The sequence below is a fragment of the Protobothrops mucrosquamatus genome, unplaced genomic scaffold (assembly GCF_001527695.2).
Source record: "Protobothrops mucrosquamatus isolate PMUCROS unplaced genomic scaffold, P.Mucros_1.0 scaffold198, whole genome shotgun sequence".
Lineage (NCBI taxonomy): Eukaryota > Metazoa > Chordata > Lepidosauria > Squamata > Viperidae > Protobothrops > Protobothrops mucrosquamatus.
Window position 1 is genome coordinate 210520 of NW_015386554.1, and position 13296 is coordinate 223815.

The 13296-nt window shown below is 40.9% G+C and overlaps 1 protein-coding gene across 1 annotated transcript; it reads left to right on the forward strand.

The window, feature by feature from the left end:
• The first annotated feature begins 782 nt into the window (after positions 1 to 782).
• On the forward strand, positions 783 to 9274 carry DNAJA1 (DnaJ heat shock protein family (Hsp40) member A1). Its single transcript, XM_015813822.1, has 9 exons — positions 783 to 956; positions 1975 to 2119; positions 3112 to 3289; positions 3774 to 3878; positions 3980 to 4207; positions 4959 to 5073; positions 6576 to 6691; positions 7395 to 7495; positions 7708 to 9274. Exons 2-9 carry the CDS (start codon positions 1988 to 1990, stop codon positions 7924 to 7926), a joined length of 1194 nt encoding a protein of 397 aa, XP_015669308.1. The 5' UTR covers positions 783 to 956; positions 1975 to 1987; the 3' UTR covers positions 7927 to 9274.
• The last annotated feature ends 4022 nt before the right edge of the window (positions 9275 to 13296 follow it).

A 13296-nucleotide genomic window follows, 5' to 3' on the forward strand; every position in this document is an offset into this window, starting at 1 on the left:
GCTGCTTTGAGATTCCCATTAGGATGCCTCTTAGTGGACATAAAAAAATGAAATGCAACCAATATGTCTTTTTTTTTTTTTAATAAAAAAAACTATGCTGAATCTGAATACCAGAATTCGAAATTTAATTGGAAGAATCTTCAGGAGAGTTAGGGCTGCCAAAACGTGGGTGCAAAAGTCCCAAGATTATAAAGAGTTTTTCCGAATTATTTTCCTTCCATTACAGGAGGTTTGTGGATTTCTGCAGGCGTGAGATAGGTGGATGTAGGATTTCAGCTTTTCTCTTTGCTTCTTTTATTTAATTGTTAATTTATTCTCTTTGTAAGCCACCCAGAATCATTTTATTGGTGAGATGGTGGGGCGTCTAAATTTAATAAATAAATAAAATAACCTTTTTCGTCGTAGGTGTTAAAGAGCGGGGTACTATATTTTCGTTTGCTTAACGCATTTCTCGCACTTCGAGGAAACCCGGCCTCAAGCTCCCCCGTTCAGTTCTACAGGACTTCGAAAGGTCGAAGGCGCCCATCTCTACCGCTTTGCATTCTGGCCCTTGTAGTTTGCCCTTGCTCAGCCGCGTCGAAAAAAATGGCGCACGTACCGAGCACGTTGCCTACCGGGCACGATGGGACTTGTAGTTCCTGGCGGTAACGTAATCCTTCGACGAGTGATTGGAAGACGGCGGGTTTTGCGTCATCGCTTCTGGAAAGCCGGCGAAGGCCAGCCAGCGCAGGGACCAGCAGAGAAGGCGGTGTTTCCGGGATTGGGTGGGGCTTCCTTGAAAAAGAAAACTCCCCGGATGCTGCCTAGCCTGAGACCGGCTCGGAACTTTCCAGAAAAGTCGCGGTCGTTTTGTCTGTGGGAGAGAAAGAGGCAGGCGAAGGGGAGACTCGGCGGCAGGAGCGGCTAGGCTTACCGGGAAGACACCAGGCTGCCTTTTCTTCGGCCGAAAGCGCAAGGTAAGGTGGGAGACAAAGAGAAGCTGTTGGCCGCGCCTTCTTTTCTCCCTCAGCTCTCCCCCCCCCTCCCCGCCATCTCTCCGCTTCTCCCCCTCCTCGTTCCGCGGGCGACGACGGCCCCGGGCAGCTTCGTCCGCGCGCCTGAAGCCGAGACGCGCGCGCGCGCGCGTGGGGGGGGGAGGGGTCGGTAGGCGCGCGGTGCGGAACAGCGCGAGCCGAAATCGCGCGCTGGGGGAGGAGGGGGAGGGGGAGAAGCAACCGATACGAGGTGGGGGAGAAGGCGGCACGAGGGCAGAAGGGGAGAGGGGGGGGGTTAGGTCGGTGAGGGAAACTGGAGCGAAGGGGCCTTTCGGGAACGGAGCGGGAGCAGTTGGCGCCCATTGTCCGTGAAGCGAGGAGAGGGGGACCATGAAGAAGCACCCTTTCTGGGTGCCCTGTAGGGGAGAAGCTGAGGTAATGGTGGGGGGGGGGAAGGGCTGGAGCCCGGAGGGGGGGAAAAGGGGAGTAAGTCCTTTTTTCGGGTGAGTGACCACCTTCGTCTGCTCGGAAACGGGCGGCTGCGACTGAAGGAGGCAGTTTAAGCGAAGGTGGCCGAGTCAAGCGGGAGGAACAAGAAAAAAAGGTGCTTTTGTGACAGATTTCGTCCCTTGTTTGTATTAGCCCAGTAGGTTGTGGGAGGCTAGTGCGGGCCAAGTGGATGAAAGATGGAGGCTTGTTTCTGTTGAGAGAGTCAAAGGAGCTATTGGGGAGCCCTGGAGGGGATAAAGCAGGGGTAGTCAACCTTGGCTCTTTTATGACTCGTGGACTTCAACTCCCAGAATTCCTGAGCCAGCCATGCTGGCTCAGGAATTCTGGGAGTTGAAGTCCACGAGTCATAAAAGAGCCAAGGTTGACTACCCCTGGGATAAAGGAAGGGAAATAGGAAAGTGTGGGAGAGTCCCAACAGCTGTTTGACTTGCTTTCTTTAACCCGGCATCTTCTTAACTATTGTTCTCTTCCCCACCATGGTCTCTTGCAGGTACGGTTGCATCATGGTGAAGGAGACCACATACTACGATGTGCTTGGGGTAAAACCTAATGCCTCTCAGGAGGAGTTGAAAAAGGCTTATAGGAAATTAGCATTGAAGTATCACCCAGATAAGAATCCTAATGAAGGAGAAAAGGTGAGTTAATAGGTTTTTTTTGTTTTTTTTTAATATTCCTCCTCCCATTTTCTGCTAATTAACTACGTGGAAGGTATTGTGTACCCATTTTCATTTTACTTCTTGGTGTGAATGTGTTGGGTTCTGGTTGTTGAACCCATATGCATACTTATCTTCAGAACATACTATTTCTTTAGGTCTTCAATGTTTCCATGCTCTCTTTTACTTGACCAGGGGTAGGCAACCTTGGCTCTTTTATGACTTGTGGACTTCAGTACCCAGAATTCCTGAACCAGCCATGCTGACTCAGGAATTCTGGGAGTTGAAGTCCACAAGTCATAAAAGAGCCAAGGTTGCCTACCTTTGTACTTGACTATTTCTTGTCTCTTGTCCTGCAGATGTCTCTTACTACAGTAAAGTGTCTTTCTTTTTGAGGTTTGAAAAACCTACATAAAAATTTCTCTCCGTGTCATTTCCAAGCGTGACCTTGAATAAAAATTCCCATGATGAGCTTGACTCCTGGTGACTTATGTGGACATATCCATGCAAATCACTGCCCTTTGGAAAGCTAGCAGCCTAGCTGTTGTGGCACCATCTAGTCATTGTTAGCTGTTTTTGAAACAGCTAAAGCAGAATTGAACCTATGAACTAGACGTGGATATAGAAGAAAAATATTCAGCAGAAAAGAGTAACAAATCACTTTATCACTATATAAAAAAAACTAACAGTCATTCTGTGGGCCAGGACCTAAAGGTTTACAATTAGGAAGGTTAAAATGTAGATTTGATTTTTTTTTGCTAAAACAAAACATTATTACTCTTCGATAAAATGAGAAAATTCAATCCATAAGGTAGACCAGTCACCAATAATTATTGTATGTTACTAATACATAAATGATCTAGTAATAGAGATGATCATGGTATAAATAATAAATGATCATTTGTCTGGTGGCAATTACATAGACTTTACATAAAGCCTTACATAAGCCTTTTAATTTTTTTTAAATGTTGTAGTTCAAACAAATTTCCCAAGCCTATGAAGTCCTGTCTGATTCCAAGAAAAGAGAGTTGTACGATAAAGGTGGTGAACAAGCAATAAAAGAAGGTGGTAGTGGAAGCAGTTTTGGATCACCAATGGATATATTTGATATGTTCTTTGGAGGAAGTGGAAGAATGCAAAGAGAGAGGAGAGGTAATGTACAACTTTCTTTGATCTAATTGAAATTGTAGTGGTTAACTTTTTATTACTAAAAGGGTGGTTCCCTGCACACATGATAAAGATAAAGGTGATGTAGTTTCAAGGTAAACAGGTTAAGATATCTTTTAGTTTCAGAATTTTTATTTAATGTAAAACCATTCATTTGTTCCTTTGTAATGGTTACTTTGGGAGCTGTCATATAATGGATTAATGTCCACTAAAACATCTATTAGCATTATTTGAGCAGTTCCTCAAAGTCTATTTGCTGTTATTACTGTTAATATTAGCTGTATAAATTATACAATTAATCCAGGTATTTTCAACATGATTTAAACTGCACATGAAATGGCCCTTATAACTGTTTACTTAGAAATGCCCCATTGGATTTAATCAAGTTTAATTTCCATTGTAATGTAATTTTTTCCAGAAAGTTCTTAGCTATGAATTGAATTAGTCATTAACACGCTTTTCATTTCAGGTAAAAACGTTGTGCATCAGTTATCAGTAACTCTAGAAGATTTGTACAATGGAGCAACCCGGAAACTTGCTCTACAGAAAAATGTGATTTGTGACAAATGTGAAGGTATGTTAAAATATTTCTTTAATCTTTAGAGAGGTCCAGGAGAAATTTTAATGTGAAAAAAATGTAGTCTACTTAATCTTATTTTTTTATATGTTTTCTAGGCCGAGGGGGCAAGAAAGGTGCAGTAGAATGCTGCCTTAATTGCAGAGGAACAGGCATGCAAATAAGAATTCATCAGATAGGACCTGGAATGGTTCAGCAAATCCAGTCAGTGTGCATGGAATGTCAAGGCCATGGGGAGCGCATCAGTCCCAAGGACAGGTGTAAAAGCTGCAATGGAAGGAAAATTGTTAGAGAAAAGAAAATTCTGGAAGTCCACATTGATAAAGGTATACTAAAGGAGAAATTAGGAGTTGTAGAATATTACAAAGTCCTAGGAAAGATTTACATATTAATTTTAAAAGGGATGATAAATATGTTTTGGTAATCTGTTCCATGAGATCTGTGTCTTTCATTAATTTTCCTTCCTCAGAATTCCCTTGTTTGATAAAGAATATAGTTCTCTCCCCACCTGACTTTCTGCTTGCTGGGCATTAAACCTCAGTACCTCTGTCAAGAGGTGGTGCTTTCATAAGATAGTACAACTTCCACAACTTTTGTATTGTGGGTGTTTAATGGTTCCCAATAAGGATTTGAGGGGTGCTGTATGGGTGACATAATGACTGCTTGAACACTTGACATCAGATGCTCTGGAAAACTATAGTATTTGGATAAAAATAATTTTGACTAAGGGCTGAAATAAAGTAAACAAAATGAAAACTATTAAAATATGTTCAAATTAAATTATTACAACTACTGTACATCAACACCTCAGTTTCACAATATCTAAAAAATATAAACATACCACTTATACATTCCATAATGCAGAACTAGGAATTTTGGCAAAAGAAACGAAGGAATAACTTATTGAGATTAGGTGGCTTTTACTAGCAGCTAAGGAATATGCTTTCTGCTCCTGTTTCATGCTTCTACTTATGCTTCACCAAATTATTTCCAGGGTAATGAATGCTAAATTTATTAGTACTATAATTTAAAATATATTGTGTAGATTTTAAGTCTAATGTGTTCCTTTTGAAATAGGAATGAAAGATGGTCAGAAAATAACTTTTCATGGTGAAGGTGATCAAGAACCAGGGTTGGAGCCAGGAGACATTATCATTGTCTTGGATCAAAAAGATCATTCTTTGTTTACAAGGCAAGTTTTAATAATACTGTGGAAAACTTATTTCGGAAGTATGTATAACAGTTTGGGAACATAGGTTGTCAGGCATAGGCCTTATGTTTGGTAGACATTGACTGATTGGAGCAGCTTTTAAATTTTGTAGTCAAAACAGAATGGTCAGGGTAACAATTGTGCACAGTTTCTCTTAACTTTTTCTCTACAAAGGTTAATTATTTCTGCAGTACCTTACATCTCTTCCAATCTGTTCTAACCTACTAAACTAATATAAACCACTACATTGTAACTAATATGTGGACACCTACTGCATTTATAAATGCATATTAATATGCAATAGTACAGATGACAGACTGATTCTGTCATAGTTCTGTAGCCCTTCACTAGTTATGTCAAGGTATGAAGCCTGGCACAACATCAGTTTTTAATTCTAATTCCTGATTCTTTGTTTAGGAAAGTGTATAATATTCTCTTAGTTTTAAGAAGTTTGTTCAGTCTAATGATGATTCAAAGTCAGTAAACTGGTTTTCCTTCTCTGGAAGTTAAACTTCAGTTGTTAAGTAAAATGTTACATTGATTTTAAGGCTTGAAAGTCATCTTTTCTCCAGCTCAACTGCTGAAACTATTTTTTGTGTATGGATGTAAATAGTGTGTACAGTAGCAGGAAAAATCAGTTTATTTTTTTTTCCATGAGATTGTGGCTTTTTTTTTTAACTTAGAAAATTAAACATAGAATGTCATTGAGTTTCAAGATATTCCTTGATCTATTATAGGGATCCTCAAGTCCTTTTTGAGCAGGAGAACTTTTGAAAACATGATAGGAGCGCTGTGGCTGCTAGATGGGGAAAATTGCCTATTCACAAAATGGCTGCCATGGGAAAGTTACATAGAGCCAGTTTATCAGAATACTATCTGTTCTGTTTAAATACTTCCTGTAGGATGTTGCCTGCAATTGTGCTTATCTTGGGGGATTTTTAGGAACAAACAGAAATTCCCTCCCTCCTAAAAGTATTTGCCTACAGCCAAAACATTTTATTTTTCAATAAAAATTATAGAGTCAGTTTAGGATTCAGGTGCATCATTACAAATAAAGATAATACTGGAAGGTATCACTTTGCATTGTGCACTTTGCACTTTTACAATTTTAAGAAGCATAAAGGATTAGTGAGGAACCACCACCCTAGATGCCTGTGTGTTCTGTGACACTCTTTAGTGGCACGCTGGGGACCACTGGTCTGCTATATTATACCATTATAACATTTAAACATCAGATATTAAGGTAGAAACTTAATTTTTTGTTTTCCCATGTAATCAGATCTGGTGCCAGAATAGTCTTATTTCACTAACAAATCCTTTTAATTCTGTAGGAATGCAGATCTCTTTATATTCTCCCTGTACATTTATTTAATAGTATAATTTATCATTTAAGCAGTTTTTTTCCCTTGTCTTTTTGGAATTGATATCCTATACAATATGGTTATAGTCCTGCAATTCTAAGGCAAATAACTTTTTCTCTGCAGGCGAGGTGAAGACCTGGTCATGTCTATGGATATACAATTAGTGGAAGCACTCTGTGGCTTTCAAAAACCAATTGCAATGCTCGATAATCGAACTATAATAATTACTTCTCATCCTGGTAAGCATCCTGTATTGCTCTGAAAAAAGAACTTGGGTACAATACATTTAAAGGACCATAGTTTAATCGACCTTGGATGTAAACCTCTCCTTATTACTTTGTGTGCATAAAGTCTTATTTATCTTTTTATGGCCTGTAAAATTCCCCTTCAGTTAAATGAACATTCTACTTTAACTGACATCTGCTGCCTACTATTAGTCTGTTAAATTGAAGGTTTGCAATTAATACTGGAGTCACTATTAATTGGAACCCACCATAAAATAAATGTTATCATTTTGGAGAATCCAAGTGAAAAGCTATAAAGTTCCTAAGCAGCTATAACTGTCTTAAATTAGTACTGTAATTAAATATCTCCATAGAATTTAACATTCATCAAACTCCTATTGCCTTGGATTGACAGGAATAGAACAATCATTTGTAACTGGTGAATTAGAAATCTTCTAAACATGTCTTGGAAAACCTTTTTTTTTTATCATGATACTGCACTTTAAGCATATGGCCATGTTTGGATTCGATTACAAAACATTTCTAGCACTTGGATCTTTTCCCAGAATCAGGTTATTACCCTCTATGGATGCCTTCTTCACATACATTTCTTTAGTTTGCTGTCTAGATGAGTTTCTGCTTCAGCAATTACAAGTACTTGTAACTTTAATTTTATATAAGGTTTACTAAACACAAGTTATATCTTTTTAATTTCTAGGTCAGATTGTCAAACATGGTGACGTTAAATGTGTACTAAATGAAGGAATGCCAATCTACCGTAGGCCATATGAAAAGGGCCGTCTTATAATTGAATTTAAGGTAAGGCACAGTTGGTTGAATTACTAATATCTCCTGGAAAATTTCTTCAATATATTTTAGGCAATGCTGCCTTATAATGTTGGTTTCTTTAAAAAATGATTGGTATTACACAAATTAAGCAAATTTATCTTTTACATTAAAATTCAGATACACTGTATTTCACACTTCAAGTACATTTATGAGAAGCATTCATATTTTTTTCTAATTTTCAGGTGATATTTCCAGAAAGTGGTTTCCTTTGCTCAGATAAGCTATGTCTGTTGGAAAAACTGCTACCACCAAGACAAGAAGTGGAAGAAGCTGAAGAAATGGATCAAGTAGAGTTGGTAGACTTTGACCCATCTCAGGAAAGAAGACAGCATTACAATGGTGAAGCATATGACGATGATGAGCATCATCCTAGAGGTGGTGTCCAATGCCAGACTTCCTAAAGTGGTCTCACAGTTACACTTGTGCTGCTTGTCCTGTATGTCAGTTGTGGATGAGTGAAGGACTGAAATTGCTATATTCAGAATTGCTATTGTCTCTGTAATATTTAAATTTAGTTGTTTTTAAATCAAGTTAACAAATTGAAATCGGTAAAACTACTTGGATCAAGTTGGAATGTTCATATTTCTATAAGGCCTCCTAAGGAAACCTGAAGCCACTTTACTCTGGCTTATTTTATTTTGTGCATCATAAGTGTATTGTGTGCAAATGCACTGGCTTAGTATTCAGTGATTTCTGTTTAGTATTATAAATTATATTCCCTCTTACGTATGCATCTGTATTTATGATTCATGTTAAAGATGTGAAATTAAAGTTTTGTATTCATCTAGATACATTGATGTGTTTTGGGTGTGCTATGGCTGGTTGAGACTTTGCACAGCACCTGTATGGAACTCTACTTATTTTCCACTCTGGAATGTTGAACACCCCTCATTCCATTCTGAGCTTTAGTTAGAATGCTGTATAAAACTCATTGATGTTAGACAGGATCCTGACATGGTTCTTGGGTAGGAGTAAAAAAAATTCAACAAACATCTAAGTGTAAATGGGACAAAAGCTTAAATCTTAAAAAGGATTCTGAATAGCAAATACTTAATTTCTACAGAGGTAATCATGTAACTGAAAAATAATATGCCTCAGAATAATGGTACAAAACTACATCCTTAAGCATTTTGAGTTTCATGTCACTAACATTCAAATTCCATGCTGCATGAATACTAGCAGAAAAACCCCATTGACGCTAAATGACTCCTTAATGAACTGTTCACAGTCCATAAGGTTTTTGTGTGTAGTTTCTGAAAAAGGCTACCTTTTAATGGCTATTTCAAAATGTCAGTATAAGTAACCTAGTATAGATTCATCCAAAACAATAATTAGGCATTGCATCACGACTGGGGGAAGCGTTAGCAAAGATTCAAGTACGTCCTTTAAATATGCTAAGACTGTGCTATTTCTAAAAACTGAGTTGTTAACTTTGCTATTTATGATAAGCCCTAAACTTACATATCTGCTATATGTATATATCTGTATATGGGCAAATAAAGTAACAGAAAATGGCATTTCAGTTCCATATGTAATTTCAAAACAAATCTCTCACCATTAGACTCTTAAATTGGCAAATTTTTTGACTAGCTTGAATCCTTGGCAGGGATTTAAGTTGTACAGCAAATTATTTTAGTCCTTGTGATAAGGATGAGTTACAGTGGAATTATGTGTCTTTAAAATGCTTGATTATTGTACTATACACTCAAGTTTGTACCTGTAGGGGGAAATAAAACTATCCTTCTAACAGTTTCATCTCTTCTTCCTTTTTGGCCTATATAACCATCCATTCCAAATATACATTTGTCAAGAAATCGTCCTAAAAAAATCCCTTGATTGGCATGTTGCTAAATGGGATGATCCTGAGGCTCATACACTTTGGTATCTTTATCCCATTGAAGCCAGTTACAAGAAATAAGTTTGGCAAATATACATAGATGTCTAGTTAAATTGATTACTTAGAAGCAGAAAAGCACACATCTAACTCCTGAGTTGCATGAGGAAAATAATACATGAGCTGAAGCCTGGTTTAGAATAGAACAGAATAACAGGTGATGGGACCTTGGAAGTCTTCTAGTTCAACATTGTCAGGAAATGTCTCCTTAGTTCTAGGTTAGTTCTCTCTGATTAGTTTCCATCTGTTGCTTCTTGTCCTGCCCTCAGGCGCCTTGGAGAATGGCTTGACTCCCTCTTCTTTGTGGCAGCCCCTGAGATATTGGGACACTGCTATCATGTCCCCCCTCGTCCTTCTCTTCATTAAACCAGACATACCAAATTCCAGCAACCGTTCTTTATATGTTTTAGCCTCCAGTCCCCTAATCATCTTTTTGCTCTTCTCTGCACTCTAGTTTCTAGAGTTTTTTAGATCATGGTGACCAAAACTGGATGCAGTATTCCAAGTGCGGCCTTACCAAGGCATTATAAAGTGGTATTAACCCTTCACGTGATCGTGATTCTATCCCTCTGTTAATGCAGCCTAGTACTGTTGGTTTTTTTGGCAGCTGCAGCACACTGCCGGCTCATATTAAATGATTGTCTACTACACAGGTGTCAAACTCGCTGCATCACATGATGTGTCGTGACGTATCGTGACTTTTTTTGCATTGCCGGAGCTAGGGTGGGCGCGGCATCCGCATGATGCAACCAGCCCACAGGCCGGCAGTTTGACACCCCTGGTCTTAACTAGGACTCCAAGATCCCTCTCACAGTTACTACTATTGAGCGAGATACCCCCGATACCAGGGCTTTTCAACCTTTTCACCCATTGTACCACTTTTAGGGTATGGCAACATCCGAGTACCACCAGTTGCCTAGCAAGGTGTCAAAAACCTGATGACCAAAAAAAAAAAAAAAGGAAAAAAGTGATAAAGTACAGGTAGTCCTCGACTTACAGCAGTTCGCTTAGTGACTGTTCGAAGTTACAATGGCACTAAAAAAAAGTGTCCCACAAGCCACAGCCAAGCAAAACACCTGCCTGCCCACCCGGCTGCGCTCTTCCTCCTGTCTGAGGTTTTCATTGTTGTGAGCATTTCTGTTGAGGATTGGCAGCGGAGGTGGGGTGGGGTTGTTTGGTTTTTATTCCCCCCATCTGCTGGATGGTTGCAGAAGGTTTTGGTCACTTCACATGACCCTGGGACACTGACCGTCATAAATATGAATCAGTTTCCAAGCATCTGAATGTAAATCACAAGACCCTGGAGATGCTGCAACATTCCAGCTGATCGGCGCTTCTTCTGGGCTCAGCAGAAGTGCCAGGATCAGTGCTTGCTTTCCAGCTGATCGGTGCTTCTTCAGGGCTCAGCAGAAGCACCAGGATCAGCACCAAGCTCCAGCTGGAGCCTGGCGCTGATCCTGGTGCTTCCACTGAGCCCTGACAGCCCCGAAGAAGCACTGATCAGCTGGAAAGCAGCACTGATCCTGGTGCTTCCGCTGAGCCCTGACAACCCTGCAGCTCCAGCCATCTCTCGCTCAAGCTTGTGCGGTGCTGCCACTGGTTCAGCCCATTCCCCTCCCCCGCTACCACTTTTCTAAGATGGTCGCGTACCACCTGCCAGGTGCCAATGTACCACAGGTGGTACCCCTACCACTGGTTGAAAAGCCCTGCCCTTGCATTTGCCCTGTGCATTTGGTTTTTCTTGCCTAAATGTGGAGCCTTACTTTTTTCACTATTGAATTTCATTTTGTTAGATAGCACCCAATGTTCAAGTCTGTCAAGATATCTTAAGCTATTCCTGCCAGCTTGGTGTGGTATGCAAATTTGATGAATTCCCCATCTATTCCCTCATCCAAACTGTTGATGATGTTGAAGGGTACTGGGCCTAAAACAGAGCCTGGGGTACCCCACTGCATACTTCCCTCCATGTAGATGTAGTTCCATTGAGGACTACACGTTGAGTCCGGTTGATCAGCCAGTTACGAATCCATCTGATGGTGAGGCTGTTTAACCCACATTTTTCTATCTTATCAAGTAGTAGGTTGTGATCTACTTTATCAAATGCCTTACTGAAGTCCAAGTACATTATATCCACAGCATTCCTCTGGTCCACTAATTTTGTCACTTTGTCAAAGAATGCAATAAGGTTTGTCTGGCATGATCTGTTTTTGACAAACCCATGTTGGCTTTTTGGTTATGACTTTTGTTTGCCTCTAGGTTTGAAAAGCTTGTCTAATGCCAATAAACACTGAACTCAACATACCAAGCTATTTCAGGTGAAATGAAAAAAGTAATCTTAAAAATGTTAGATAACTTCCAATATGGTTGTAATTCAGTTTTGCTAAGAGTTTCCGCTGCATATAGCAGAATTTGGTTTAAAAATCAAATTTCTATTCTTTTTTTAAAAGCAAAGATTGCCGATACTTGGTAAAAGGTATGGTGTCTTCTTTAGCACTATGGACCATTTTCTATGTATAACTGGGAATGACCTGCTCATGAGGAGTCTATGGAGGCTTTTTGCACATTTGGGCACAATGCTGCAATTACAGAATAAGAATGCATATGTTCAGCCAGCTGTGGTTTAATAGCCATGGTAACATCTTAGGCACATGGTGGACATTTTAAGTGATGACGGTCATAGAGGGTCTTTCCAGTTAAGAGAGGGTCAATGTTTGAGGGGAGTGGAATTGGGAACAGGAGGCTCCAGGAGCAAACTTTTATCATTCCTATAATTAATCCCCTCAAAACTCAGAAATACATCCCCAAACTGATCTTTTGTAAAAGAGATTAGAAAATGAGAAGAGACTGGGGCACATACAGTGTTACCATTCCTTAAACCAACCAGCCACCTGAAAAGCTGTCCTGGATCATGCCACCAAGTACAATACAAGCTATAGTTTAGCTCTGTACATCAGAATTGTGGCTGATTGGCTGGATGAATTAACGTAACTTGCAAAGAGAATGACTTAGTGCAGTGATGGCGAACCTTTTAGAGACCGAGTGCCCAAACTGCAACCCAAAACCCACTTATTTATCGCCGGGTGCCAGGTGGGTGTGGCCAAGGTCGGCGTGGTCACCTTGATGTTGCTCGCAGGGATGCCTGTGAGGGCTGGGCAGGGTTGGGAGAGATCCAGGGGGGCTCTGGCAGGTGGGGCGGTGGGCAGGAGGCTCGTTCTGCAGGGTGAGGTGAGGCAAGGTGAGGCAAGGCAGGGATACCATTGTCGCAGGGCAAGGCGAGGCAGGGGCTGGGGCAGCTGCTGCTTGACACCATCGGCCCCCGCACATAAGAGGCCAGTGAGCACATGGGGGCGACAGTGTCCGTCAGCAGCCACAGCCTGCCGGTCCCTCAACCGGCACACTCTGGGGCTCGCAGCCCACCGCCATCAGTTCAGAGAAGCCGTCTCTGAGCTTGACAGCTGGCCGACAGCTGAGGAGGCAATGCAGTGGGTTGTGCCTGGGAAAAGGAGAGTATGCGAGGCCAGGAGGGATGGGACGGGGGGGGGAGGGAAACCAGCTGTGCCAGGATGCATCCGGCCACGTGGGACCTCAGCGAGTTAGCAGGCAGTTGGTTGAAGAGGGACGGTTGCCATCTCTGGGGCATGGCACGTGTGCCCACAGAGAGGGCTCTGAGTGCCACCTCTAGCACGCGTGCCATAGGTTCGCCACCACTGACTTAGTGTATAGTAATAGTTAAGGAATTAGACATCAGAGTCAATCTCTCACTGCAGCCTACTCCAGAACATTAAAAAAGATGAGATCCCCTCTTGATGCCCATGAATATTTATAGGAAAGATGGATACATTTAATAGTCCTAATTTGCAGATGCAACTCAATAAGT